The 16,451-nt window shown below is 38.1% G+C and overlaps 1 protein-coding gene across 1 annotated transcript; it reads right to left on the minus strand.

Moving 5' to 3' along the window:
* Positions 1–1,146: 1,146 nt before the first annotated feature.
* On the minus strand, positions 1,147–16,402 carry LOC121508639 (choline transporter-like protein 1). The gene is made up of 16 exons (XM_041785627.1): positions 16,143–16,402; positions 15,807–15,893; positions 13,118–13,260; positions 11,993–12,129; positions 11,716–11,809; positions 9,082–9,251; positions 8,461–8,550; positions 8,151–8,293; positions 7,868–8,054; positions 6,885–7,053; positions 5,145–5,301; positions 4,906–4,989; positions 4,674–4,811; positions 4,331–4,567; positions 1,724–1,798; positions 1,147–1,638 (listed from the first exon to the last, which is right to left on the minus strand). The coding sequence occupies exons 1-16, from the start codon at positions 16,164–16,166 to the stop codon at positions 1,615–1,617; spliced, it is 1,959 nt and encodes a 652-aa protein (XP_041641561.1). The 5' UTR covers positions 16,167–16,402; the 3' UTR covers positions 1,147–1,614.
* Positions 16,403–16,451: the final 49 nt, after the last annotated feature.

Raw genomic sequence — 16,451 nt, forward strand, 5'->3', positions numbered from 1 at the left:
TGCCACTTTAACCCTTTCGTTCCACTTTTCATCACTTCATCGACTTTGCACGCTCTTGCAAAGGCATTTTTCATCAATTTGGCTATTTGGTTGAGTAACGCTGTTCTGAATGCTTTGTGTGAATACAGTGTATCTGACAGCTGTATACCCTCATCAGTATATCTGATAGGTGGGTGGTCTTGGGTGCTTTCATCCAGACTGGACTGATTGTGTAGGGATGCATTAAAGACAGTTTTGTTAACGAATGTGATCTTTGGGGTTACACTAGTAAACAAAAATGTGCCTTTATTTGAAGGCTGTCAGCATTAACCCAGATTAACAATAATCCATCAATTGTTCTTTTTTTATTGCAATAAATTGTATGCTCTGTTGTTCCTTTCAACACAGGACTTAAAAAAACTGACAAACTGCTCAGTGGAAAAGTCAAATGTCATCTGCACCTTGTTTTAGCAAAGATTTGCCTTTTTACTTTTCCCTTATTGCCTTTTCAGCCCATATGTAGTTACTCTTCTGGCAGAAAAGCCCATGTCATAATCTCTGATCTATCCAAAGACCCTTATTGTCTTTCAAAATAAAAGCAAGTCTGTATCCAAACAGAAGGGCAACTGACCTTAGTTTAAGGCAGTATTACATCCAAAATGAAAAGATTTTCAAATTGTATGACAAAGGGGAGATTAATTGTGATTAACTACAGAAATTCTGAGATTAATTGTGATTACAAATTTAAACGTTTGAATGCCCTGCTTTATATTATGTCTGCCCAGCATTGCTCAAAGTGATGGGAATTACAATTTTAAGGTTTAGAGATCTGGGATATTTGGCAATCGGTTCCCAAACAGGGCTTTATTTGGTATAATTTTGCCTTTTTTATATCTTTAAAACTACAAAGATGGAAAAAAAGAAAAAGGGAAACTGAGCCACAGTAGGACAGTCACAGAAATCATGTAGGGTGTTGTTTACATAAAAGGTGGGGAAGTAAGTTCCAACACCATATTGTCAACTGAAGACGTATTTTTAATCATAGTGTGGATGCATGATCTGCCTCAGTCAGTAACTCAGCTGAAATTGAGGGAGGAGTAAACAACAGGATATATATTCTCTGCATGTTATTTATGGATGGAAACCAAAGAGACCAAAAAACAGAACTGTTTTCACGATTTTAGTATAAAATTTGAGAAGTAATAAAACATGAACAGCCTGTTAAAAACAGTCAGCTTTGTAAGACAAAAATGTACACCAGACTCTAGCTTACTAGTTATTGACAAATACAGTAGAGCATGTTTAACTGTTTGGATCATTTGAAATGTGTTAACAGAGAAAAACTTTGAGTTATCTAAAGAAAAAAAAAAGACAAAACTAGCAAGTCCATTTCACTAAAAACACAAACCATAAAAAGTCTTACCAGATTCTAGGGATTAACGTTAACTTTGCAGTCAAAAAATAAAACAAAAACAACACAAAAGAACAATTCCGCTTGATGCATTTGTTGTAAAAATATGTACATCATGATGGCGTCTGCTGTTATCTTACAGTTTGTGCACTGAGTGGTATCACAATAAACTCTAAGATAAACTTTGGTGTGCTTTTAGATGCTTTCAGTTCTCTGAGGCTTGGTCAAGCTAAGGTCCCTCCACGTGCCTGAAAAAGAAAAATATCTATCAATGTTTGCATTTTACAAAAATGTCAACTTAAAAGCTGCACACACACAGATATTACTACTCACCATAGACTTCATCTCCCGTTCATCTCCTTTTTCTGGCTTAGAACGACCCGCTTTCTTACTGTTCTCCACATATTCCTAGGAATATAAAGACAACCTTAAAGAGGAGTTCTTTTACTCCCAGAAAATTAAAGAAATAAAAACAGTCAAATAGGTAGTACAAAGAATAAAGGGGTTATTATATGGTATCAGAAGGCACTGTGACTCATGACATGACATGTCATGTAGCCTGACCCTCGAGGACTGTCAGCACCTCACGAACCAGGAAAAGAGCCAGCACATCTTAATAAACAAATAACTAAAGCTGCTACACTAAAAAAATTGACACCTCTTGCTATCTTGAGATGTAAACAAAGAAAATGTATAGTATTTTCCTCTCCCTACCATCTGGGCTTTTAGGATTTCATGAAGGACTCAAAAGCTTTGATTCTCACATCCCAAGCTTAAAAGTTTTTCTCGTCACAACGTAAGCGTTGTTAGCTTTTACCGACTATTCTCTATATTTTTTCATCTTGAAGACAAGTGTCCTTGACCTTGCTTTTTCTCATATTCTCCATCTGTCTTCCATTTGTGGTTTGTGAAATGTAAAACACTGCCATTAATGTCCCTGGGAATGCCTCAAACTGTTACAGAAACATTTAAATCCACAAAAAAAAGCATAAAAACAAAATTCATATAACGCTAACTTCACAGTATAGAGGTCATAAAGTATTCATACATGTGCAATGTGCCATCTAGCATATACAGAAAGTAAATACATTTTATGATCCTAAACTTTAAATATATAATTTAAGGTCTTAAAAGTACCTGTGAGAACCTGCAAAAACAGTGAGTCTCATAATGTCAGTATAGTTACTATAAAACTTTCCATTGTTTCCTTGCTGTTAGTGTATACAAGTAATCGAAATTAAATCACCAAACTCTTTTAAAATAGGTAAACTTTGTATATTTTTGTTCTAGCTGACTGTATGCTGGTAGTGTAAGAGGAGCTTTCTTATCATTTCTAACATTTTAAATAAAGGACCCCACTAAAACTTGCAAAAAAGGCTACCTGATTTGTCGTTTTTGAAGGATTTTTTAAAAAGTTTTAAAAAGAAGTCTTGTTTATAATATATTATTTAAATAAGAATTACACACAGCAGGGATCTAAAGCCACATTTCCATCAGATGATCCCTGTTTGAGTACAGTTTGGTATGGCTCGGTACGCTAAACCCCAAAATATTTTGCGTGTCCACAGACACCTGTACTCTCACTTGGCGGCTGGACTGTCGAGGCTATGTGTGTGATGTCACATGCAGCACAATTCTTCTGTTCCAGACTAGGAAGGATGAGTGACAGAAATCAGTAGAGAATAGACGGTAAATAGCTTTATTTCAGCTGAAAAGTGCTGTTTTTTAAATGACTACAAAGCTACTCTCTAAAACCACCAGAACTATTTCAAGGTCTAGCAACTGGCATCACTTTTTGCGTTTCACAAAAAGGCTGAAGCAGGTTTCCTGGCATTTATATTAAAATAATTTTATGTACTCAAAGCAGAGCCTGAAGGACAATGTAGCCTGGTTTGATTACTGTTGGATGTGAAGTGGCCTTAACTTGGAAGATTTGAGTTAATACAAAGTTGAAGATTAGCTATTTTGCATATTTTAATGATCTATCTACTTCTTTTAACTTTGGCTTTTCTGTAAAAAGATAGCCCAGTGTTTAAAAAAATCTGTTTGAAAACAGTGAATCGATTCAAAATGAGATCAGCTTACCCTGGTTTTTAAATTTAGGCTAGGTATTAGTTTGATTCTAACTCGTGTTAAACTGTGTCACCTCCTGTTCATTCCTAATGTGACAAATTCACACATCACACATCTCAACTTGTATATTTCTGAACAAACAGAAGCCAAGTTGATTAACTTCAGCTACTTTATAATTAAGCTACAGTTAATATATATGGACTCAAATATTATTTCTTCCCCTGTGTTTATCAGCCATCGCAGGGTTTTGTACAAGCACAGACAACATGATGTGTTGTCTATATGTTATGTTAGATACATCACTTACTGAAAAGTGTGCAGCCTGTAAGCTTCATGCATACAAAACTAAAACAAAAGGTTTCTATAAGGGCTGCCAAAAGATTAACATATTTAACGAGATTAATCTCAGGATTTCTGTAGTTTATCACGATTATTCGCCCTCTATTTTTAGCATTGAAATATTTCACTATTTTGCATTTAAAACTAGTTTGTGTAATTTTGAATTTTCTGTGTACTGCCTACTGGGTCCTGTGACCAGAATGTGCTTTCTTCCATCAAGCACGCAAAGACTCAAGCTGACTGTTTTCACATAAAGACAGAAAACAATTTCCAACACAAAACAATCCATAACAGACATGGCAGAGGATCAATGGTAACTTTCACAGAGGTAAAAAATAATAATAATAATAATGCCATGGCTTTGTAAAAATCAAATTTATTATTTAGGAATGAATATCTTCCAAGGCCAAGTAAGTCCCTAAGAGCAAAATATCCTTTCAATGCCTTTCAACTGGGCTGAAAAATACCCACTAAAAAGTCTGCTAACAGAATGATGTCCTAACAACTTTATTTCCTCTTCTTTCTTACCATTAAAGCTTTGTCCATGTAGTACTCGCGTCCCGGGCTGCCGTCATTATACTTTGTATCCACGGCAAAGCAAAGGAAAAGGACGTCGACCACGTTCTCAAAGACAGACAGGAAGCAGTGAGCCACCAGGTAGGCAAACAGACAAACGATGAGGAGAGGTAGCACCCACACAGTGTAGTCCCTCTGGTAGTTCAAAGCCAGCACGCCTGCAAAGGCTGTGCAGGAAACGATGAGCACCTGAGGGTGGGAATAAAGGACTAGTTTAAAAAGGTTTGAAGGCTGTTTAATGGGTTATATCTCAGCAAAAGTGTCTGAAAAAGCAAAATTTATTTCTGTGATATACCTTCCCCAAAAAGAGGACAAAGTCGCCCACAGTGTTGATGGCGGCCACTCTGAGAGCATTCTCTACCAGGATGAGGAAAGCCTCCCGGGCAGAGGTGCAGAAACTGGTGCTGTTGATGGCTGTAGCAGTGTATGCATTCTGAAAGAGTGCAATAACAACACAGCGAGTACTTCAACTGTTGTTAAAGTAATGACAAACATTTTTTTCAATGACCCAACCTGAAAATACTCACTTGATTTAAGTATGCGAGACACTTTTCCAGACACCACAAACAACAGACACATGCTTTCAGCATGCAACGAGCACAGGCGTTCTCCTGTGAGAGCATAAAGAAATATAAAAGTTAACAAACCTTATTAAAATGTATGAAAATAAAAGAATATTTACAGTTTCAGAGTCAACATGAGGCCATGGCTGTGTTTTTAAATGTGTCATTTTTAGATAGAAAGCTTGAATAATGTCACAATTCACCTTTCCTTTGAGCTGGCTATGGATGTACGTCAGGATAAGGCGAGGGATTTTAACTAGCGTGATGATGAAGGAGCCTTTGGCCACAGTCCCCAGATGGTAGCGGATGGTGCGTGCCATGGAGGACAGGATGGGAGTCATCGGCATCTGGGACTTATTCCTGTTAACCAGATGCATCAAAAATAAACAATTAAAATGACAACCCCCTTTTTAGATTTCACACATACACATGGGCCTGGGATATAAAATAATATTTTAATGCTAAAATATTAGTGGAAAAGCTATGTCTTAGATTTCACATTAGGATTGTATGCTTGTAAAATAAGTTTAAGAATAAAGCCCAAATAATGGTGATGCAGTATATTATCGGCATGTTATTTGTACTGGCAGATGTAAGCTTAAAAAGGTTTTTATCAGTATCCACAGATGTGAACATTTCTGCTGTTATTTACATACCAGATACTTGCTGTAAATGTAGGCCTACATTGGCTGTAAATATCAGACATAAGTACAAATAATTGGTGTAGTTTAGGGCAGGACCAAAAACTGAAGTTCCTTCTTAGCTCATTCTTGCACCTTAAACTTTGAAGTGTATTGGCAAAAAATATAAATATGAGCAGAAATCTAATACCATGCATCCCAACTTATTCACAAAATAAATCATCTTATCTACTATATATAAATTCAAGAGAATATACCTTTTCTAATTTTGCCTGCATAGGCAAAAAATATCTTTGACTTGCATGTGCAAATATTGATTAACACAAAATAAAAGCAAAGTCTGAAGCTTGCCATGGCACCCTGGGAAATATATCCTATTTCTAACATGATTTTCAATACTCTTGTTGTTGAATGGCTGAATGTTTGTATGGGGAAAGGATTAATAAAAATAACAAGGTAAACTATGTACCTATATTTAAGATACAGAATAATATAGAGATTTTTATTCCTTATGCTACTCCTAATACCAAATACTCCCTACACAACATAGTGCACTTTTAAAGACATGTTCACAGCTTACACGTTAACCCCTAAAGGTAAATTCAATTCACTTTTGTTATAAACAGTTAAAAATTTAAACTGTTGAAAAAAAAAACACTCAAAATAAGTTTTTCTTTTTCTTATGATTTTCTTGGCATGGAGGGAATTAATATCACAAAAACTCAGTCCTACAGACCTTCTAGCATCTAGTAGCCAGATGAGGAGAGACAAAAGACTTTATGAGTCTTGTACTGAGCTAAGAGGCTAGCTCAGCCCCTTTAACATATAAAAGTTCCTCATTTTGTCACAAACATGCTTTTGATTGAAATTGTGATATATTATCAACCAGATAAACCTTAAGGGAAGAATAATTGAGTAATGAGCCATTGACAAACAAGACTGTTCTATTAAACAGTTCTTTAATGTGAGCCACTGTAGCTTTTGAGCGACTTTTTTATCCTGTCCTTCCTTTGTTGTTATTTAATCCACATTTTAAAAGCCAAACTGATACCAAATGAAGAGCTCTACTAAGCTGAGCCAAATGATCTGGATCTCTATCCGAGCAGTCCAGGCTCATGTTGAACAGCAGGGGTTCAACAGGGGTTGGAAAGGGCGAGAAGGAGAGGTAGGAGTCTATGCAGAAGTCACTTCTTGCCTCCAAACTGGGTCATCTGCAAAAACCCTACTGCCCTGCCCTACATATGTATAACAGGCTTTCCATGTAATAAGAAATATAAATGATCTTCTGTTGCTTGTTCGTACCTTGTGAAGTAGTAGGTTACCACAGCTCCAGCGATGGTCATCTGCTGGAAGGCAAGAATAAACTCGCTGATCCAGATGAGACCCACAGCATGATACCACACCATGTACTGAAGAGGCCCCTGAATCTGGTACTCGACCACACCAGTCGAGTTGTTCTTTGTTGGTGTTCCTGTTGGGGAAGATAAAGAAAAGTCTGAGCCTCGTGTTTTACAGTTCAGATATAAACACTGATGCAACAGTACATACTTCTCTGTTTTCAGTATTTTACCTGAGCATTGAATCATTCATTTCTGGCGTATGATAAATACCTTACAACCGTTAAAAATGTCCTCTATTTAGTGTTGAGCCCAATTCACTTTTATTAAGACCGTCTGTATGAGAGAAACATCATTGTACTTTGGGAATTCAACACTTCTGATCAATGGCAACATTTACTTTTTATTGCTAAAATACATTTTTACACCATTCAGAAAGGTTAAAGGTCAAACAAGTCAACAAATTACAATAATATGAGGAAAACATAAAAAATACTCAGCTCACTCAAAAAAAAACAAACAAAAAAAAAAACAAGGTAAATTTCACTGTCACTACAACATGTTTATGATTATCTAAATTATCTAAATTTGACTGGTTCCATAATATAACACAAAAATGTGGATATATAAATATGAGTAAAATGGGATGTTGTGGCTTTATTTTTGCTCGCCTTTAGTTCTCAAGTCTATATTATAGCTCGGTTTCATAAAAGGGAAGTGGGAGATGAAGAGAGAAGTTGTTCTCTAACTCCATCCTCCCACGTCACGAGACTGCAAGAGATTCCAAATGTGGGAGTAAAGTCATGCCACAAAATCTTGACAAAAAGTCAAGAGTAACTAATTTCATATTCTACTTGTTAGTGAATAACATCATGCTGAATGCTGTGCAACGACCACATCAAACTTCTGTGAAGCTTGTGACCCACCCTATCCAGCCTTTGTCCTCACCTGCTGTCCCAAGGAAGAGGAGCACGGCAATCCAGTAGACCCAGAAGAGCATAAGGCAGAGGAAGGTCCAGAAAGGCTGCAGGGCCAGCAGAGGAAGGTGGATGAACACTTTACCAGCCACATGGAACAGGGAGATGGTGAGAGCCACACGCTTCCTCATGAAAAACATCACTATCAGGAGGACTACCTGGAGGGTGGAACAAAAAACAAATTTTATAATTAACATGCAAGCTAATATGTGATTTGTGAAGCTGTGAAACAAAATACATGCACTCAGACATACTGTGAAAACTGTAGCACCAATTGCATACACCAGCAGAGCCTTCACATTGTCTGACGCCACTTCTTTCCCAAACACTGATAAAGTGTTGTTTTTAGCAGCATTCCGGTGGTCCACATAGAGCCACCAGAGGATGCCAGTCCCACCTGTACACCAGCAGAGCAGAAAAGAGCTCAAACATAATAAGAAGAATCATCCACTACTATTTCACCGCATGGGCAGAATTTAAATTTAAGGAAATAATGATCAAACAGACACACTTGAAATGCCAGAATAATGCAGTGTTTACTTATAAGAGTACTGAAACACATACCTATAGAGCCAATGATTACAAGAATTGTCAAGATCCACACCAGAACTCTGGAGATGTAACGGATGACGACCATCATGATCAGGGATAAAACTGAGAAAAAAGAGAAATAGAGTAGAGAAAGTAACACCAAGCAGCAGGCAAGTGATGACTGTATTACAAAAATATAAAGGACACGATGAAATATGCAAAGTAGGCCATGGATTCTCATTTTTTAAGCAGAGAAGGAATGGGGAAACCCAGAAATCCCATGTGTGTCAACTCTAATGTGCTGTGAATCATACTGTATTCAATAACAATTTACTCAGACCAGCCTGATCAAATAATGGAGATAAATAAAAGATGACTAAAACTGACACTGGATTAGTTCTGCCTTTCTGTCCCCGGTGGGAAAACTTCAGTAGACACAATGCTTTACACCACACAGACATTTCCTGTTATTTTAATGACAAAAATAGCTTCCCTTGGAAATGCTGCATTCCGGTTGAACCCTCATGAGCACTAACTGCTGTGCACTCACAGCGGTAAAAACAAAGCATATTAAAAAAGAAAAAAGTAAACAGGTAAAAAAAAGATCCCCAAAAACAGTAAATACTGTCAACCAGATTTTATGATGTGTTGTACCTAAAGCCAGCACACAAAGGCCCATGATGATCTCTTTGCTGGCCATCACTCCTGCGATGACTCGCCGCAATACACTGTTGTCACCGACAAATGTGATGAAGGCCTGAGCGAATTCGGCATAGCAACTAACGTCCACAGGGATACAGCGGTGAAACACTGGGACTGGTTTACTGTAGACATGGAAAAAGAGATGGCTTCATATAAAATAAAAGGTTTAATTTGGCAGCAGAGTGCTATGAACTACAGCAGATCATTTTTATCTTGAAAATGAAGAAAGAACATGAAACAGTGACGTTACACTCACACCTGCCTGCTGCACACTGAGAACGGGAGGAGAGAGAGAGCTGCTTTGACTTTCTTTGATCGCTTCAAACAGCAAAAATAAAAGACCTCTGGAGTTAAAAAAGTTAGACTCGTTATGCCACTATCCTAACAGGTAATCCTCGAGTGGAAGGGTGAAGAGACATTTTAGTAATGACATAAGACACAGGGAGAAATGGCAATGCTATCGGCTCTAATTATTAAAACAACAGGATCAAATCTGCCTCTGATACACTCATCTCTGCTGACTGTAGTGTGTCACCATTAGGGATGCAGCCTCTTGAGATCGTCAAAAAAAAGTTTGCAAACTTTGTGCAGGTTGTGCACATAAATATTTTTGGCACCTGGATGGTTTAGAAATCCATGTAGCTGTTCCTTCTGGGGCAGTTAAAGCTATTTTAAGCTACTTTTGAGGATTAAATGTTAAGTTTCACCTTCATTTTCAGCAACTGAATCATCACTCTGGGAAGCAGAGCCTAGAGCTACAAAGGTAGAACGTGCGATATGGCAATTTCTGTGCTTTGGCAGATTGTCCATACATTCTATTTCTTCATTTTCTAAGATCATCCTATCGTGCATCCCTAGATGAAATCATCATGCTATGCCATCAAAGTGTGAGATTATGGGTCTTTAGTGTGTGTTGTGAATAATTCCACTTTATTGGGTCCAGGGGGTCCAGGAGGGATTATACAGTATAAAGGTTAGACTGTAGTGAATATACAGTGCATTCAGAAAGTATTCAGACCCCTTCACGTTTTTAAATTTTGCTATGTTGCAGCCTGATTTTACAGTTGAAAAAAAAACAGAATTTTAGAAATGTTTGCAAATTTATGAAAAATAAAAACATATACACTACCGCTCAAAAGTTTGGGATCACTGGCACATTTCTTTGTTTTCCAGAGAAAAACATTTTCATGCAGTTCACAAACAGTTATCAGCAATTGTCAGTCCTCTGCATCAATCTCCTAGTATGGCTGCTAATCCAAGTTAATCATGTTGCACAGCTAAAAACCATTTTAGTAATAAGGGAGAAAAAAGACTGGACACTGGAAGACCGGAAGAAGGTGCTGTGCATGGATGAGTCCAAGTTTGAGGTCTTTGGATTAAACAGAAGAACAATTGTGAGATGCAGAACAAATGAAAGTATGCAAGAACAGTGCTTAAAATCATGAGTCAAGCAAGGTGGAGGCAGCATGATGGTCTGGGGGTATTTAGGAGGTGGTGGAATAGGAGATCTGTACAGAGGGGAAGGAACCTTGGGGAAGGAAAGCTATCACAAGATTTTGCAATGCCATGCCATACCCTGTGGAGGGCACTTGCTTGTGGCCGATTTCATCCTACAACAGGATAATGACCCAAAACATACCTCCAAAAATGTCTACGAAATATTTCAAGAATGAGCAGTCAGCCAGAATTCTGACTGTAATGGAGTGGCCAGCACAGTCTTCAGATCTGAACACTACTGCGCTGCTGTGGGAGCTGCTTAACCGTTATGGTATGAAGGAAGACTCCATCAAGCCAATCCATTGTGTGGGAGATGCTCCAGCAAGCATGGGGTGAAATCTTATCAGATTACCTTGGAAAATTGACAGCTGGAATGCCTAAGGGCTGCACGGCTGTAATTGCTGCAAAAGGTGTTTCCTTTTCAGACTAATTTCCTCATGAGTTTCTCCATGGAATACAAGAACATTTCTAAGTGATCTCAAACTTTTGAGCGGTAGTGTAAGTATTCAGACCTTTTGCAACAACACTTGAAATTTAGCTCAGGTACCTCCCATTTCTCCCAGTCTTTGCTGAGATGTTTCTGCACCTTGACTGGAGTCCACTTGTGGTAAATATAATTGATAGGACATGATTTGGAAAGGCTCACGCCACTCTAATAATAATAAATTAATAATAAATTTATTTATAAAGCGCTTTCAGGTAAAGTGCTGTACATAGATGGCCTCACAGCTGACAGAGAGATCTGTCAAGTGACTCTGCTACAAGCCCAGATCAGTGGAAGGACGCAGTGATGTTCGTCCTTCTGTTTTCACTTTGTCATGATGGGGTAGTGAGTGCAGATAAATGAAATCAAAAATTATTTTTTTCAACTGTAAAATCAGGCTGCGACATAACAAAATTGAAAAAAATGGAAGGGGTCTAAATACTGTCTGAATGCACTGTATATGAGGTTTTACTTTAGAATTTAAGACCGAAAACCCATTATGAATGAAAATGACTGGCTCTCTCAATGAATGGTGGATCTCTTGGTAGATCTTTTCTGTTCATTAGCTGATGTCTAATCTTATCCTATAAAATATCCTTATTTACCTTGGTGGAACAGGAAGTTTAGGGCATTTAGTGAATCTTTCTGGATGGTTTGGGTATCTTGTAGGAGTAATGTCATAAGAGCAAAGATGAGATCCTGTTGAAAGAAAAAACAGATTAGTTGTCAGCTGAATTTAACTGTGTATATTCTTGCTTGTGAAAATTAGTTCATCTATAAAATCTATGACATTTTTTTAGCATTTATCATAAACACAAGTAAACAGTTAATATTCTGAACCACTTTTTAAAGAGAACATAGTCAGTGATGCTGTTTTCTCACCATTACTCAGGGCAAACTGCTTTAAGTCATAGTAGGTCTTCAGCTCAGTAGATGGACATTTGGAGACGCACAGGGCGATTGACTTGATCTTACGGTTAATGAGGTCAAGGTTGCAAGGATCTAAAAAGAAAACATACCTGCCAGGAAAGGGTTAGGGTTAGTTCTACCACTCTGTTAAATCCAAAATAATAATCCCTTTCTCTTTGATGAAATTATCAGTTTAACTGGTTCCTACACTGCCAGTTCAGACTTTTCTGTCTGGGCAGAAAATGAAAGATGTTGACATTTGCTTTTGTGCAAGACAAATCCCTCTTTGTAGCTGAACGCCTTTTATTCAAAGCCACCATGGGCAATCAGCCCGTCAATAAAGCATGACCCATTGTTTCAGTAAAACCGAGCCTGCATGCTAAAAGCCAATGGAAAGATACAACCAAAAAAGAGGAATATAATGGACATTTAATACAAAACTTTGATCAGAGGATAAAACGATCCTGATGATGAATATGTAACGTGAACTGAAGAACATATCCTTTAAAACTGTTTGTCATTTGTATATCAAAAAAACCTAAAACAGTTGAACACAGATCAAAAAATTCAATGCTTGCTTTTAAGTCAATAAATCTATAACCAGCCAAAAGAAAATGGATGTCAAATTGTGCTAGACAAGGAAAATACTGGGACTTTTTCCTAACACATGACATCACTTTTTAGGTTCCTTTTCAGATAGAAACTTTATTTGTATGGGTGAGTACTTAAAGTGCTGTTTGAAAATGTATTCTTGATGTTAAGCATGCAAGTCAGCTGAGATACGCAAGATAAGGTCGAAGAAAATAATATTTTCCACAACGACAGCAGCTGGTTGAAAAGTAAACTAGAATTGCATGAAGCAATCCCTGGATGCACACATGTATTGATAAATTCCTGTATTGTGACAACAACACATCACAACATAAGGAGTAAGTCATATTTGAACGTGTTGAACCTAAAACTAAAGATTAGTCAGAAAAAAAGCACAAATAAAAGTACTTAAAATACAGCAGAAATAAGATGCATCACGGAAGAAGGGTGGTACTGATTTAAATAAACCCCTTCCCTCACAGGTTGTTGTTCATGTATCAGACTTACTTGTTTTCTGTCATGTCCTGACCACTGAGTGAAACTCCCTCAATCTGCACATTCTTCCTTCCACAGGTGTTTCCATAACTGTCATATCCTGAAACAAGCCTAGAGGCAGCTCCTGTGGCGATGGAGAAGCCACATATACACAGCTGGAGACAACATAAGATGAAACAGAAAAGTGAGCTTTATGCAAAATAATACTAATAACATATACAAGTTTACAAAAATTAACACTTCAAAAATATCAGAATTAATGATAGGATTTTTTATCTGATATAGTTACAAATTGCGTGTTGTACTCTGAATTTTACTTATAGTTCTATTGTAAAACCAATAAAAATGTTTTGAGAGATGCATTTCTTAACGTTTATGCAATTTTCCAGACATTTTTAGCAGGTAAAGTGTACTTAATTAATGCATACCTTTGCATTCAATACAGCATAAATGCATCATAACCACTAACCTGGATCCCCAAAATGGCCATAAAGTTGAGCAATGAGTGTCTGAGTGAATTTAAGGGTGGTCTATTAAGGAAAGTTTAGCAGTAGGTTGTTTTAATGTAGCACTGCATGACCTTCAATTTTTTTATGCTATGCATTCACGGTAAAGTTAAAACGACAGCAACTCAGCCATGAAGTGGTAGGCCACGTAAAATGACGGAGCGGGGTCAGCAGGTGCTGAGGCGCATAGTGCGCAGAGGTCGCCAACTTTCTGCAGTCAATCACTACAGACCTTCAGACTTCATGTGGCCTTCAGATTAGCTCAAGAACAGTGCGTAGAGAGCTTCATGGAATGGGTTTCGATGGCCGAGCAGCTGCATCCAAGCCATACATCACCAAGTGCAATTCAAAACATCAGCTGCAGTGGTGTAAAGCATGCCGCCACTGGACTCTAGAGCAGGGGAGACACGTTCTCTGGAGTGACGAATCGCGCCTCTCCATCTGGCAATTTGATGGACGAGTCTGGGTTTGGCGATTGCCAGGAGAACGGTACTTGTCTGACTGCATTGTGCCAAGTGTAAAGTTTGGTGGAGGGGGGATTATGGTGTGGGGTTGTTTTTCAGGAGCTGGGCTTGGCCCCTTAGTTCCAGTGAAAAGAACTCTGAATGCTTCAGCAGACCAAGAGGTTTTGGACAATTCCATGCTCCCAACTTTGTGGGAACAGTTTGGGGATGGCCCCTTCCTGTTCCAACATGACTGTGCACCAGTGCACAAAGCAAGGTCCATAAAGACATGGATGAGAGGGTTTGGTGTGGATGAACTTGACTGGCCCGCACAGAGTCTTAACCTCAACCCCATAGAACACTTGTGGGATGAATTAGAGCGGAGACTGAGAGCCAGGCCTTCTTGTCCAACATCAGTGTGTGACCTCAAAACTGCGCTTCTGGAAGAATGATCAAACATTCCCATAAACACACTCCTAAACCTTGTGGAAAGCCTTCCCAGAAGAGTTGAAGCTGTTATAGCTGAAAGGGTGGACCGACGTCATATTGAACCCTATGGGTTAAGAATGGGATGTCACTTAAGTTCATATGCGAGTCAAGGCGGGTGAGCGAATACTTTTGGCAATATAGCGTGCAGAGCTTAACAAAGTCATTAGACCACCTGTCATACAGTATTTGTCCCAAAGACCGTCCAGCATCATGAAGTGCTTTAATGCAGACTCTTTCATTTTCAGTGAGCTCTTGACATTTTACCATTTTGAACAGGAATGAGGGATTTCAAACTGAATTCACCCAAATTGAGCCGGCTCACTTGGCTTCTCTGAGAAGTCAGAAATGAATCAAGCATAACATTCAATCACTAAAACTAATTTTTCTGTTCAGGATGCAAGTAAATATCTATAATTTGACATATGAATGAAGAAATATTAATGTGCTTTACTATTTTTTCTTTTTTTTTTTTTGTAAATCAGTAAATCTGAAAATTCATGGATAACAATAATAATTATATTTTAGCATTAAAAATATCATTTCAATTAAAGAGCTTCTACATATTGGTGTATTAACCATTGCAGAAACATAAAAAATGATTTTGGTAATTACCAATGCTGTTAATTTAGGGCAGCTGTGGCATAAACCTTACTTTGGTTAGGGTTAGGGTGGTCTAATAAATTTGTTAAGCACTGTATATGGAATAAAACATGACTGGTGCAAGAGACAGGACAAGGGTTTCATTATAAAAATCCAAAAATGATACTGCATTTTATTCTTTTCACCACGATAAGGCATACATCAAAGTTGTTATCAATATTTTGAGAACCCACTTAAATGACAAAAATAAACATTTTGTGTACCCCAGAAAAGGAATAAAACAACTTTGGAGCTTCAACAAACAACCAAAACCTGTCATCATGGTATACCAGGTAAGATAAAATTTGTGGATGTATGTCTGCTTTATGTCTGTTTTTTCCTGGCACATCTTTGCACCCCAATAAAAACAAACTCCATGACACATTTTTGGGTCCCGAACCACCAGTTGAGACCCACTGCTTTAACTACTGAAAGCAATTCGGTCTAATGCAATAAAACTACAACACAAAAATCTTAACAAACCTCCTCGACTAAGTCTTCAAAATGACCATAAGATGATGTTGTCATAATAAAAAGTTAACACAGAATCTCTCGTGAACGCTTGGACACACTGCTGTGTCAGCTTGAGCTAGAAGAATTCAACTCAAGTTACAGTAAACTTACCATCCCAATGCCAAACAAACTGAAAATAATCAGCCATGGGATGTCCGTGCAGCTGCGGTCCTCCAGTGGTTTCCAGTCACGCTTGCCCTGCCAAGGCATTAATAATGGACAGTGAAAAGATGACACAGATCTCCTTAATTGCGCTTTGTTTGGGAGCCACCCTGCTGCTCCAAAAACCAGCAGACAAGTCACTGAGCTGTCGCTGCAAAACGAGCAGCTGCTACTGCCGGAGACGTGACGTTGTCATTACACACACAAACACACTGTTAACACTTACATGCAAATGCTTTCGAGATTTTAAGCAGCAAAAGTGAACAAACATTTGTGCTAACTCACCTCTGTGCTGCTGCAACAGCCCATTGTCAACGACTGCGCGGCAACTTAAGCTAACTTCAGGAAAACAAAAGTTTTCGTGACTTTTCTTCTACTACCGTTTGACTTTGTCCGAATTTCAGCTCATTTCCCTTTCCCTTTTTTGTTTTCCTTCAACCAGAGACTCATAGAAGGACACAGTTGTATCGCTTTGTTAATGCCTTGCTCGGCTCTGTAGCATACACCCAAACGTAACACTCCCTTAGGAATTCCAGGTAAACGCGGAAGAAGTCAAATGTCTTATGTTTCGTTCAGGATCTATCGGAAATGTCA

The sequence above is a fragment of the Cheilinus undulatus genome, linkage group 4, assembly GCF_018320785.1.
Source record: "Cheilinus undulatus linkage group 4, ASM1832078v1, whole genome shotgun sequence".
NCBI lineage: Eukaryota > Metazoa > Chordata > Actinopteri > Labriformes > Labridae > Cheilinus > Cheilinus undulatus.

Coding starts and splice junctions, on each gene's coding strand:
- LOC121508639 (XM_041785627.1), bottom strand. CDS start 16,166: ATGGGCTGTTGCAGCAGCACAGAG. Junction 13,261..15,806: donor GTTTGTTTGGCATTGGGATG/GTAAGTTTACTG, acceptor TGTTGTCTCCAG/CTGTGTATATGTGGCTTCTC. Junction 7,054..7,867: donor CCTCTTCCTTGGGACAGCAG/GTGAGGACAAAG, acceptor CTTCCCCAACAG/GAACACCAACAAAGAACAAC.